The 14,513-nt window shown below is 43.0% G+C and overlaps 1 protein-coding gene across 1 annotated transcript in view; it reads right to left on the bottom strand.

Moving 5' to 3' along the window:
* Nucleotides 1-1,083: 1,083 nt before the first annotated feature.
* Nucleotides 1,084-14,513, bottom strand: part of angpt4 (angiopoietin 4) — a 44,245-nt gene continuing 30,815 nt past the window's right edge. The window contains exons 2-10 of the mRNA XM_085776712.1: nt 11,634-11,789; nt 11,432-11,553; nt 6,228-6,312; nt 5,955-6,102; nt 5,421-5,533; nt 4,988-5,089; nt 4,707-4,873; nt 3,855-3,988; nt 1,084-3,056 (exon numbers count right to left, since the gene is read on the bottom strand). Of these exons, the coding sequence (XP_085632838.1) occupies nt 2,896-3,056; nt 3,855-3,988; nt 4,707-4,873; nt 4,988-5,089; nt 5,421-5,533; nt 5,955-6,102; nt 6,228-6,312; nt 11,432-11,553; nt 11,634-11,789 (1,188 nt within the window). The 3' untranslated portion in view covers nt 1,084-2,895. The remainder of the gene's footprint in view (nt 3,057-3,854; nt 3,989-4,706; nt 4,874-4,987; nt 5,090-5,420; nt 5,534-5,954; nt 6,103-6,227; nt 6,313-11,431; nt 11,554-11,633; nt 11,790-14,513) is intronic.

Genomic DNA, 14,513 nt, shown 5'->3' with positions numbered 1-14,513 from the left:
TTCATGCAGCCTGCTTGTATTTGTATTTGACAGTGTGCAATTATTTAGTCCCAACCCAGGACCAGGCTCATGTTATGTACGTCCTTATGTGAGAGCTACAGTTTTTCTGTTGTCCCGTGTTGAATATATTATACCACTGAGCTCCCGGTTGCTGCCTGTAAACCAAACCCGTTGTAGTAACACGATCCGACCACTGGAGGGAGGCACAACAACACTGACCCGAGTCTGTCTGCTTCAATGGATTCAATAAAGTTTGTCAGTGCTCACATTGTAAATTATTGTCATTTTGCAAGTGTTAATGAAAACAGAATCTTAAAAGTTTTTCTTTGTATGACTGTCCAAAGGGAATCAATACAAAAACAATATTGTAATGTCTTACAGATGAGCACACAACTCTTGTTGTGCGGACATGTTTGCTGAATAATGTTTTTACTTCCTTTAAACATGGTGAGACATGAGATTTGATACTATAATGTGATTATTCAACATGTTTATTTGTGAATGGCTGAGAGGGGCAGTGACCAGTCACACTGCTGAACTTTATTACACTGTTTTTATTGTAAAAATACTGCCGACTGTTTACAGTTGAGTGGAAGAGCTTTGCTACACATTATGCAGTAAATAAAAAAACAAGTTTGAACCTGAAAAAAAGTGTAATAAATGTTTTCAGTCTCATGAAACAGATTCAACACCAAACACCAAAACACACACATGGTAACAAAACCAAACTCTTCCTCTGTCCCACTCCTCCACAACCTATCTTCTTCATTAAAGTGCATTTACTCAGAGTGAAGCGCAGAGCAAAGGGGAACAGGCGGCTCTTTAAATCCTGCACAGTCTCACAGTGAGTCAGGATCAGTATCGAAACACCACAATGACAACTTTTGAGAGAACAGCTTCATCTTCGTTCGGCTCCACCAACAAGGATGCAGGATTTGTGTTTTTTTTCTTGATGTTCCGGAATTGTTTGACATTTCAGGAAAAATGCTGATTTTCCTCCCCAGACCGATTTAGATGAGGGGATAGAAACTGTTTGCAGCTGTTATTTGTTTTTATTGAATCATTTGTTTCAATTCAGTCAATTTCAACTCAGTTTCTTGGCTTCACATTAAAAAAAAGGACACAAGAGTGTAGTCGATCTGCTCAGCTCAATCCAGGCAAGAAGTAAATATGTGAATTTTCCTGAAATGTCCAATGATGACATGTTGATACTTTCGCATCATGTGGGACAAGCATCAGGTCTATGTGTGTGTGTGTGTGTGTGTGTGTGTGTGTGTGTGTGTGTGTGTGTGTGGCATTGTCACTTTTCCAGTTTTGTGCTTCATAGTAAAAGAACAACAGAGTGAGGAGTTGTGAGCCAGCTCAAACGGAGCCCTTTTGTTTGGACTGAAGGTTCATTGTTGATAAATTGATCAGAAAATATCCAGACATCATCTAAAAACATCCTGCAATGTTTCTGTTAAGACGCAGATAAATGAAACTGAAAGAACTCCATTCAGCCTTTTGGCCGTCAAACACACTCAAGACAAACAGTCAGAGATGAACTCCAACAACAAAACCACCTGACACACACCTGACTCTTTATACTTTTAGCTGTGAGTGGATCAGCTCAGGTGAAACAATGATGATTGCCCTGTAACTCATTCAATGTCGTAATAAGAAACCTTGTGTGTGTGTGTGTGTGTGTAGAAGAAGCAGGTTGTTTGTATTAGAACGATAATTAAAGCAACATTTCAGCTGCAGAATCAATGAAGCATGGAGTCTTTTTTAATTTCTTTGCTTAAAGTCCAAACTCTCAACAACTTTCTCTGTCTTCCTTTAGCATTTCCTGCCATGATTTTGCTTTTACTGATACATAGGCGGTTAGTGTGTTATTGTTGTCCTTTATCCAGCTGTAAAGATTGATGTGATTATTGATCAGTTGATATATTCTCTCTCTGTCTCTCCACAGTTTATGATGTGTCTCCAGCTGCACGTGTCTCAGTCACTCATCCCTCGGTTGGTCTGTTCATTATGTGCAGTTAGAGGAGTGTGAGCTGCTCCGTGAGTCCTCACACACACTGATTTATTACATTCAGACACTGAATCCACCTCTGCCAATCGTTTCCTCCTTTCTCCTCAGTCAGACAGAGGTGGTCACAGACTCTCAGAGCAGAGAGACGTCTCTTCATCAGTCTCTTGTCTCTTGTCTCTACAGACTCTCTCCTCCTGTGACGTTAACACTCACTGCGTCTGTGACCGTGTTTTCATTTCTCGTCACAAAGTCTGAGACATGTTGAAAACGCTGACGTGACTGTTACAGGTTTATCCCAGTGAGGTTCTTGATGAAGCCACTCATCAGAAAATGAAGATTGACAGGGGAGTATCGTCATGGTTACAACCTGAACTCAGATGATTATACCATTTGACCGAGGAGATGCTCTGAGGTCATGAAGGACTAAAACATGTAGCCCCTACCCCCACCTGTCTGAGAGTGAGTGTTCAAACGCACAATGACGCCTTCAGGCTGCGTTGGTCATCAGACTCATTGTTCTGTTCACATCTGTTTCTGTGATGCATTCGAAGGGTTTCAGTTCAGATACAAACATCATCACCTAAGATGTTGAACGTCGCCTACTTGCGTCCAGAGCAGCTTCGTCCTGAGACTCAGCGGCTGAAGGTGAGTCAAAGTTTTATGGTTCATGATCAGGTGAGGTCTGTAGATCGGGAGGATTTGAGGGGGAGGGGGGGGGGGGGGTGAATCCATCATGGTGCTGCAGCTGAGGGGCGTTCACATCAACAGGGGCGAAGTGGGAGCTGATGGAGTCACTGGGCTGTACCATCATGAGAGTGGAGAGTCCTAGGGTGGAGGGTGAGTCCATCAGGAGGGAGAGTGGGGGGCAGGTGGGGGTGCAGTTAGAAGTCATAGGGTCGGACCATCATGGAGGTGGAGTGAAGCGAGTAGCTGGGTCCTCTGAAGTGATGCCACTTGATGCCGTTGAGCTTCCTGATGTTGTGGCCGATGGTGTAGTAGATCCCGTTCAGGTTGGAGAAGCCACAGGCGTCAAACCACCAACCTGAGGGAGAGGGAGAGGGAGAGGGAGGAATTAAGTAAAAATGTTTCCTTCATGTCCTGTCATTTCCTCATCACCTCATTTTTTATTACCCCTCTCTCACCTTCTCCTTGCCCCTCTTCTTGTTTTATTTTTTTTGCTCAAACACAAACAAAAAAATGTTTTTCTCTCATTCTCATTCCATCTTTTCTCTCTATGCTGTTTCATCACCTCTCTTCCCCTTTTAACTCTCTCTGTCTGAACTCAGTTTTGGTTCATTTTACCTGGACAACAAACAAACAAACAAACATCCTTGTATGTGACAAGTGTGAAGTGTTTGGACTGAATCACACACAGAGAAGCTCAGATCAGTGGAGAGTCACAAGTGAGTCCAGTTAAAAATGAAGCTGATCTAAAATGTTTCATCATTGTGTCCAACTCTCTAGAGGAAACTGAGGATGAGGAGGAGGTTTTCTCTCTTCCTCTCCTTTGTTCTCTCTGTAAATTGCAGTGATTTTCCTCAGAGGGCTCAATTAACTGTAATCTGTGATGGCGACCCATGGGGGGGGGGGGGGGGGGGGCTACAGAGCTGTTTGTGTTGGCGCTGACAGGAGGTGAGGGGTAAGCACTGAGGGAGGGGGGCACAGATGTTTGAGAGGCTGGGAGCTTCAGGGGAAAATTCCTCATTTGGATCCAACTACAGTGAGTGTTTCTAGTCTCGTCAGGTGTTTTTTCTTCTTTGTCTTCTGTGGTTTCTGACATCTATTTAGTGATGGTCACCACCTGTGTGTGTGTGTGTGTGTCTTCATTTATAGACGTTACCTCCAGTGAGCATCAGGGCACATTTGCAGTGGTCACAGTTGTCGTTGTCCTGGTCTCTGGTGCTGAACCCGGCCCCGTACGTGGTCAGACTGCTCTGCCTCCCCGCCGTGCCGCTGTAGCCCCTCAGATACAACCTGAGTCAGAGGAGACACCGGTCATGACGGGAGAGTAACTGAGGACTTTTACTCTCCGCTAAGGTTGACTTTGACCTGATCGGAGTTACACATTAATGTGAGGACATTGATAAGACAGTTAACGTTTTAGCTCATCCTCAAACATCAGACATCAATCATCTGAGCATGACCACAAATAAAAACAGGGTTCAGCATTTTAGAGCTTTTCATGGAAAGGGCAGCTCCATTCATCCATCCATCCAACCATCCAACCATCCATCCAACCATCCAACCATCCATCCATCCATCCATCCGCATCTGGACTAAAATCTGTGAGGTTCTGTAGGGATGGAGATTTTCACTCATTTCAGAAACCAAATAATTAGTTGATTAATTGAAAAATAACAGGCTGATGATTTAATAATGAAAATAATTGTCACAAAATAATACAAAAACAATGAGGTACAGAATTATATCATGTGATTGATTATTATCATCACTAATGCATCAACATTCCAGCTGCATTTTAACTTTTTCACTAAATGTGGTGACTTAGTCATCGGCTTTTATCATCTGTGGTTGTTCTTTAATCTCTGAACTTTAATTATCAATAATCGATAATTATTTATTTGATAAAATGTATGATTTGAATAAGCGGAGGAGTCAGTGGCTGTGGATGTCAGGTTAAAGTAAAAAGGTATGTGTGTGTTTGGCGCAGGTGGATGTAGCGGTCAGTCACCTGTACTGCTGCCTCTCACTGGCCAGTGTGAATCGGTCGTAGTGGGAGTGGGCGGAGCTTCCCTCCCAGTCTCTCAGCTCCACCCTCAGCGAGTACTGACCCTGACTGCTGAGCAGGTGGAGAACTTCGTTTCCAAGCCAGTGCTCCGCCGACACATCACCAAACCCCTGCAGGTGAGGAGGAGAAGAAAGAGGAGGGGGAGGTCGGTCTTTGACTTCCTGCCACTTCTCATTTGAAACTCTGAAACCCTAAATCTTCAAATCGTCATAAGTCAAACTCACCATCTTGTACTCGCTCCAGCCTCTCTGGAAGTCCAAGGTGCCATTAAACCGCCGCTGGAAAACCGTCCACCCGCCACCACTCGTCTCCATGTCGCAGTACACCTTACATAATACACGTAACAAACACAAGTGTCATTTTCTACTTCTCAGCTGATGTTGGTTCTACATGAAAAAAACTGTGACTATGCTGTTCTTCATTTTACAGGATGAGAGGTAAGTGTTATCATCGTAACTGTTGGAGCAGCTGGCTTGAATTTATCTCTATTCTGCAGGGATTGGTTTAGATATTATCAATAATATTTAGTCAGAAATATTGGAATTCACTTATTTGTTCTTGTTTCTGAGAATCTTGTTCATTTTGGCAGAACATCTGTCTAAACAGATCAATGTGAGTGATAGAGAAACAACATGGCTGCCAGCCGGTCGGTTATACCTGCACAGGTTCAGTCCTGTTGCTGATGTAGATGTGATACAGACCGCTGACGGAGTGACCGGCCTTGTAAACATCTGCACAGTCTCTCCACATCCGGCTCCGTGGAGGTGAGCCTACACACACACACAAACATGAAAGGTAGAAACATATTATTATCACATAGTTCGTATCTTGCTGAAGTACCCACGGTGGGAAAGTGCAAGCCATTTGTTTGTGTCCAGTAATGTCCCCACATTCAATGCTTTGTTAAGAAACTTTATTTATAAATTTACCTGCAGACTGTATCGTTCAAAAAATGGAATTATAATGTCTCTAATTGATCCAACTCAGAGTGATACGAAATACACTTCCATGTTTTGGAAATGCTGGTCTAAACAACTGTACTGTTTTTAGTTTGTGTATGGACAGACTGTGTACTGTCTATATTGTTTGTCTATGTTTCCTTGTTTGTGTCTTGATGGACTTGGAGTCTGTGAAATAAAGCTATATATCAATACACACTATACTGTATGATGCGTGTGTGTGTGTGTGTACCTGTGGTGCTGGACACCATATTGATGAGTGTGTGCACAGACTCCATCAGCAGGGCCTGCTGCCTCTGCAGAGCCGTGTTGTTGCTGCTGGCGACTCTGAGCTGCTTCTCCAGAGACTCGATGGCCGACATCTGAGTCCTGACCACAGACTGAGACAGAGACAGTTACAAACTGTAGAATAAATCATCTGCACATGTGATGTTATTGTATGAGGTCAGATGCTCGATTGTCATCTTAAAAATTAAAAATCCATCCAACGCAGACAGGTGTTTACCTGCAGCCTGTTCTTATCCTGTCTCATCCCCTCCAGCTCTCCTCTCTGCTGAGACTCCAACATCTGGACTTTAGACTCCAGACGACTGAAAGACAAAAGAAACATGATTTAAACACTGAGCGGAAACCAACACTCACCTCAGGAACGTTGTTATTGTTACCAGGACAACAAAGGAAATCAGGAAGTACTTAATTTAACCCAAACCACCATATTTTACTAAACCTAACCAAGCCTGGACCAAGACTGTTTGTCATGGTAACCATGGTGGTGGAGGTCCAGTAGTCTTCTCCCTGTCTGTTAATCATTGTAACCATGACAACAAAATCAGACGGTTGGAGCCAACATCTGGTTAGAAGATAAAACATTCACTGAGTCTCACTTTCTCTGTGAAACTTCAGGTTTTACCTTCATTCAGTAGTAAAGACACATTGTATGACCTAGATAAAGGCATTCTGGGAAATGTAGGAAACATCAAGATTTCACAGAGGAGGAGGAGGAGGAGGAGGCAGGTTGAGGCAAAGTAAACGAGTGTATGTCATCAGTCCATAACTCCTGGAATGCCTCATAAATATTGGCCTGTTGAGCATGTGTACGATGAGAGGGAGGACGTTAATCCAAACTGTGTGAACAACAAATCTGTCTGTGATGGAGCAGAGGTCGAGGCCGCGCGGCTCCTCCCTCTGGTCAGAGGAGCCGTAAAACAGAGGAATAAAGATTAATAACGAGCGTCAGTCTTCGTACTCGTTATCTGTGCAGCTGAAGAAGCAGAGCAGCTGCTGGAAATAGACCGAGCCGCAGTTACATCAACACGCTCCGAGCCAAACCAACGAAACCTGATGAAGGAGTGGCAGCACCTCCACAGCCTCACTGTCCACTTTACACCCACTTCATTGGCTCTGAGTGAGAGTGAGTGTTTGTGTGTGTGTGTGTGTGTGTGTGTGTGTGTGTGTGTGTGTGTGTGTGTGTGTGTGTGTGGTGGAGGTCTGCAGGGGAGGGTGGGAAAATGAGTGCTCTTACCCGTATAAAAGAATAAGCCACAATATCTGTCTGTCTGTGTTAAAACAAAGAGGGCTAAAGCAGAAACACGTATCCCTTAAACAGTCTCTAAAAACACAAATGTTTTTAAATTGTAGTCCATGAGTGTCTGATTACCTGTATAAACATGAAACTCACTTTAGCTTTTATAATCACAGCAAATGATTCACTCAGATTCGCTCTGATGACTTTAGTCTGGATTAAAACCACTGTTCTGTGTCCAACAGCTGTTTCTTCCTGCCTAAAGACATGAGCTGATTCATTTCTGTACTCGTGAATCATCATCATCAATCATCATTTCTCCGTGGCCGTTCACAGGAGACTCTATAAATTTGTGATAAATGATAAAATCCCTTTGGACAACGGTCTCCAAGTCATGGTCTTTCTCTCTCTCCTCTCCAACCCAACCGGTCCTCCCATCCTGGGCTCCCATCCTGTTAAAGACCGCCTGTTTGTTCCTGTTTGTGGAGATTTTTTTCTCCCATCAACAAGAGCAGCATTACAATAATGCAGGTCTACAGGGGCCTGGATGTAATGTATATCATGATTTGGTGCAATACCAATAAAATTGAATTGAACTGACATAGAGTTGCAATATAATATCTGTTGCCACTTCTAATGTGAACAAATGAATCAACGCATACCCAAACCCAATAGTAATAAACATAAACACATGAAAACAAAGCCAGCGTGGTGCATGTTATTCATTAGATTCTTTCCTGTACGTGATGTTTTTAGCTGAGTTGAATCAGGACCAACTCTGGTGTTCAGTTAAAAACCTTTAGTCCTCTGGGTCTGAACCTCTGAGCTGGACTCTGGAGGGATGAACTTGATGCTCTCTGTTGAGAAATGTCTCTTAATCACCGACCGTAATTTCCAGGAACCCTGATGGTCCTGATGCAAGCTTGGCTGATAAAAAAAAACTTCCTGAGAAGTGAAGATAGAAATGTGAAGACAATGTAAATGGACTGAGTCTAAAATCACCACCTGGATTTTAACATTCATAGCACAGAGAAACTCCCAGTCTGTAACTTCAACATCTCACACACTGACCTCAGGTCTGTGATCACCTCACTCAGTCCGACTCAGCAAAATGTGTCTCTACTGTCTGTCTACATTAATGTGTTTGTGTTATGTCGCCTACCTACAATATTTACAGTATGTGTTTTCTGGCTCTTCATGCACGTGCAGGCTTCCTATTAAACAAACAAACCACCTACTATTAAAACTACTGAGCTGTAAATATCAGCTTCATTACTGTTCAGAATGAACTACAGGTTTCTGACCAGAGTTAAATTAACAAAAAGTAAAATGTAGTGAAGTAAAATCCTGAGATGTGATGTGACGTCACACCTGAGTGACATCACTTTGCCTCAGTGGGTGAGATTGCGGTCACATCGTCATCATGACCCTTAACCCCTCTGATCACTTCATCATGGTGACCTGTGTGTGAACGAGTCGGCATCCTGTGGCCTGATGTGACTGATGGGGAGCCACTGATCGCTGTGGTTTGTGTGTGTGGTGTTATTTCTTGGTTGTGAAGACGTCCTGGTTTCATTTAAAAGAAGTGAACTTTAAACTGCCCTCAGACCAGACTTGTACTTTTTAAATCTGTATTATTCTTATCTTTATTATTAGTGTACTGATGATATTAATGATATTATGATTATCGATTGACTGATCAAATAAAGATGAAATAAAAATGCAATCTTCAAGTTTATTTAGCAACATATACATTTAACTCAGTGGTTATGGCTCTGCACAGTAGTTTTTATTATCACAAGTTACACAGCTTTACTGCAGGAGCTGCTATTGTTTGTTGTTTGCCTGTTTACTCTATTAAACTACACGACGTTGAGTATCATTTCAACCAAGACTTAAAGCAGATATCAGTGGAATGTTTTTGTTAATATAAGTCCTAAATAGTCCTATTTTCCGTCAGCAATCACTTACATGAAGTATTTCAGCCTAAACACGAGTCTCTCCGTCACTCTGCTCTGCTGTAACCCGAGGAGAAAATTTTCCTTGTGGGATACAAGTGTTATCCAATGAGGGGAGAGAACGGCATGAAGGGCTGTGTGTGCAGCCAAGGGATGCGCGTGAATGTGGTGACGTAGCACGAGGACCAATTGATGCCTGACAAGGGCGGGGGCTGCTAACTCATGGTGCGTTCAAGGAAACTCGTACTTTGTGTTTTTCCTTCCTGTGAAGTCATACCAGTTCGATCTGGTACGAGTTCACGGGTCGGAAGTTACGAGTGGCCGTTATAGGGAACTTTCACAGACAACAGGACGGTAAAAACACGAGCTACGGGTTACCTGGAACGCTACCAAGTCGTAGTTGTGACTTGAAGCTGTAACTTACGGTTTCAAAAGCCTGCCTTGAACACAGCATTAGCCGAAACGGCCGTGCCGATGATATCTGCTTTAAATGTCAAGCATCACGCCATGTATTTCTCCATGAGATGAGCTTGGTTATGGTCATGTAGAGATGAGAGAAACACAGGCTCAGATGAGCCTCAAATACTTAAGAGACATGAAAATTGAAACGGGAATAAAATCTCTTTAGCTTTGTGACTAAAATTAAAGGTAAATTTAAATCAGGTGCCAAAATTAACACTGACACACACACACTTTCTCTGTTTGTATTGTACTGTATCTGTTAATGATAATTATTGTACATGTTTCACTGCTCGACGTCCAACTTCAGGTCATAATGAAAAATGGTGAAAATATTGTGAATGTAAATATTGGCGTCTGGCAGCAGCAGCTGTCAACGACTTTCCATGGTCTGTAACGAGCTGCTTGTTTTTCACTGATTCTCAGTGTTCAGTTGTGAAATGCTGATAAGCCTCCGCAGAGGGGCGGCTCTACTGGGGGTCAGAGGTCACTAGAGTGTTTTCAGCGTTCATACTTCTCTGGGGAAACATCGCGGGAATATGTTAATGAGCCTGAAAAAGACACAGGTGATCTACAGGAAGTCGCTTATCAAACAGCTGAAAGTTTCAGGCTGAGGTTGAAGATTAATGTAAAAATGCTTTCGCTTTGACATTTACTGGCAAAATAAAACATGTTTCACTGATATCTGAACATCGGATCTGTTTCTCAGACTCAATTTGAGATCCTTTTTACTTCATAGCATCTTTTACAGCAATCACTGTATTAAAGAGTTACTGTGTTATTATTACCATTATAATCATCACTATTATTATTAATCTCACATGTTAGTTGCAATTTTAGATGGTTAAGATTTTTTTTAAGTGAAGTCTAAAAATAGATATATTGTGAATTCATCTTAAATGTGATAGATAGATCATTTGATCACTGCTCGTCAAGTTTGCCCTTACTGTATATTACACTCAGCATGTTCACATGGAGAGTCATTTATTTATTCATTTATTGATAATGTCTGTCCGACTCTGAACCTTTCAGCTTGTTTATATTGGACCTTTGTTAGGCTGACCTGTTACGTCACAAACCAAACAAGTTAGCTAGCAGAGTGTGCCTTGATGACCACTGATCTTTGGTTAAAGGGATAGTTCAACATTTTGGCAAATTGGCCCATTGCCATAATCGCTATAGTCATAACAGTAGGTTTGTTACCTTTATTTGTCGGTGCAAGCTATTTTTAGAATGGTGGAGCAGAGCTGCGAGCTGCTCAGAGCTACGCTATGGAGGCTAGTGGGATTCCTGGGTTTCCCACATCAAACTCATCAAATACACAATCCATAAACTCCAAAACGGAGTTAAGAGGTAAATTCATGCAAAACCGCTGATGCGCGTTGCCTTCAGGGACAGTTTTTCAGCAAGCAGTCTCTGTATTTGCCTCGAAAACAACTCTGTCTCGTAATGTTCCATTATTATCTCATAGCGTGGTGAATGTGCAGGTCACAACTTTTTGGATTGTGTATTTGATGAGTTTGATGAGGGAAACCAAGAAATCCCATTAGCCTCCGTAGCATAGCTCTGAGCAGCTCGCAGTTCTGCTCCGCCGTTCTAAAAACAGCTTACACCGACAAATAAAGGTAACGAACCTACTGCTATCACTATGGGGATTATGGCAATGGGCCAATTTGCCAACATGTTGAACTATCCCTTTAAAACTAAAGTCAGAGGCATCTGATCTAATGATGTAATGTGACGTTGAGGTGGAGGTGATTGTTTTTCTACCTGTTTTTGTCTCTGAGCCGACTGATCTCAGACGTCTGCAGCAGCAGCTCTTTCTCCAGCTTGTTGGTGGACAGTGAGTTCTCCAGGAGCTGGATCTCTATCCTGGAGGTGTGGTTCAGCACCTGGAGGAAGTGTACAGGGTCAGACACCGAGCATCAGCATCAACAGTGACCAGTGTTGTGTGGAGAGGCAACTCCATCACCTTGGCCTCCACCACGTTGAGTTTACGGGTCTGCTCGGCCGTGTGCGTGAGGAGGTTGGTCCCGATCTCCAGCATGGTGGCAGTCTGGTTGTGGACCACGTGTGACGGGATGTTGGAGGTTTCTCGTCTCAGGGTCTTCTGCACGAAGCTCTCCAACTGCAGACAAAACACAGACAGCAGAAAGAACAAAGATGATTATGGAAAGAAAAACAACGTGAATCCATAATTAATTCAAGTTAAAAATCCTGTTGACAAAAACAACATAAACGCATCACTACCAATATCATTTAAAAATGCACTGATGAATTGGAGCAAACATCAATGTCATGTCATGTCATGTTATGTTACATTACTGTTTCTCTCCAGAGTCTGAAGCTCTGAACCACCCACTCAGTGCATCAAGTTCACCAGATCCAACATTTCTGCTGAAACGTGACAGGAGGTCTGAGGTCTGGTATATAAAGACGCAGGTCTCTCCATCTCTGGGAATATCAGCCGATGCCAACTCGCACTGCCATGCCGTGACCTCTGACCCCCCCCCGACAAATAAATAATCTATCCATCTATTCGTCCCTCCAGCTCCACGTCCCCAGGATATCATGGCACTGAGAAGCACAGGGAGTTGATAAATATACCACTGCACCAACAAACAGATTGGCCCCAGCGGGACGACCAGTTACCAGTGAGGCTGTTTGATGAGTCACAGGAGGGAAAGTTCAGGCCACGACACCCACATCACTCTGGAGCTAAGTGACGATCACGTCTCTAAAACTAGGCTAACGGAGTACTTTCATTTACTGTACTGAAGTACGTTTCTCTAGTATCTGTACTTACACTAAGACTGAACCTCAGACTTTTACTGCGCTAGACTTCAAGACAATAAAGGACCGTTACTTTGAAGCAGAAGTTTTAGCCGGTGACTGAACGCTCCTGTGACAGATTACAAACAAATCAGAGCCAGCGTCTCTCGTGTCAGTCATGCGTGAACATGACCGTGTCCTAACAAAGCTTTGTTTGCTAAAGATGAGTTGCTTCAATGTCAAAGAAAGACTAGGACTCGTTTAGTTTTGATGTTTGCTCAGACAAACAACATCTGTGCTTTTGTTGATTCAGTTGTGTTTTGGGGTTTGTGTCTGCAGACGTTGCTACAGGCTGTTAGTCTGTTCTGTAAATGAGGAACAAAACAATGCCAGGTTGACCTTTGATACTTCAGCATATTTAAAATCTACTTCTCAAGAACTTTAACTCCAGTAAAAATCAGTCACTTGTGCTTGAGTCATACTGGACCAGGAGGACTCAGGTGATTCAGGTCTTGAAAGAGTAAACGGAGACAGAGTCAATGCTGAGCAATGAGCTCAACAGCATCATGGATCCAGACCAACAATAATCACTAATTTCTCAGTTCTCAGCCAAAACTGAAGTGTCTGTAATAAAGACGATGAGGGTGAAGGCTTGAATCCCTCTGATTCATGTTTCAGACTGATCCTGACTTTCACCAACATGATGTTTTCGTTGTTTTATTCCTTGAAGCTGATGTTATCTCTGCTGACTGACTTATCATAGTCATCGCCCTTCATGCCTGTTCACTGTTCCTCACTTGACCGAGCAGTTAGTTACTGCAGTGTGGTTATGTTTAGTCTGCTTCACTTCACGTTAAAAAGGCTTCGCTCTGTTCAATCAGAGAACAAGAGGCCAGATACAGATCAGTGCGGCCATGGATGCAGGCAGAGATTCAGTGTGAGTCTGTAAACTGGTACAAACCTGGAAAAACCAGATGCTGTGACGCAGCGAGACGTTAATCAAATAATCAAAGAGAGAAAACGTCTGGAACGAGCTGCCGCTGGTTTTTTGCTTCCTGAGATCAGACACAGATAAACTCTGATGAAAGGCTCAACCTCCACCTGACTGCAGCACAGTAAGCGCGAGGAATAGCTGTATACAGCATACAGTACGAACAAATCTATATATATAGAAATAGTCCTCCCTGTGAGAGAGCGATGGAAAGAATAAACAAGAGATTACATGAGAGTAATTGAAAGAAACAAGAAAATCAAAGTTCAACAGGTTCTTTTTATTTTTATTTTTTGTTGAGTCTCTGGAGACACAATGTGCTGACTCTTTAATTGACCCTTACTTCCTGCTGTAGGATTAAAGCTACACACACACACACACACACACACACACTTATAAAGGACACAAGCGGGGCCTGACCACCGAGTTCTGGGGGGACGCAGGCAGCCCCACGTATGGAGGCCTGTTTCTGAGATGCTAATTCAAACCACATGTTGGCTCCGCTGCGATCGAGCCCTCTGTGTGACTTCACAGAGGGAGGGGGGCAATGAGGGAGGGGGAGGGGCAGGGGGTCACCGAATGTCCCGATAACAAGGCTGACGCACAGGCAAGTAGCACCGATAGAGATCTAGGGTAACAAGTGCACAGTGTGTTGAGGTCTGGACTCTGAGGGACTCAGGACTGAAGCCCAGGACCGAGACCAGCGTCTTATTCCATGTTTCGGTGGGAACGAGAGTTGATTGTCCACGGCTACTGGACGTAAAAATCTCCTCTGTCTCCAGAAAACATCATGATGGTTGGTACTTAGTTTGGTTTAGACGTTCATGTTCCCCTCAGGAGGAATTCATCCAACTGATCACCTAGTTCCATCAGCTGGTCACCGTGAGCTTAGAATTATAAGGTTCTATCTCAATTTTTTTCAAAATTGAGTTTTTTCCATAATATCATCCATTAGTGGTCTGTTAATGCCTGTGTGGTGTTATTTTTAAATTTTCAACATTTTTTGATTAGTTATTCATAAAATACAAAGGTTCTATCAACCAAAACACAAGCCGAGTTGGAACTTTAATGCGCAATATCTCGGAACTA

This window comes from Trachurus japonicus, chromosome 5, assembly GCF_045865225.1.
Source record: "Trachurus japonicus isolate A0001 chromosome 5, Traja_1.0".
Lineage (NCBI taxonomy): Eukaryota > Metazoa > Chordata > Actinopteri > Carangiformes > Carangidae > Trachurus > Trachurus japonicus.
The sequence above is the reverse complement of the archived record's forward strand: the minus strand, read 5'-3'. Positions and strand labels throughout refer to the sequence as shown.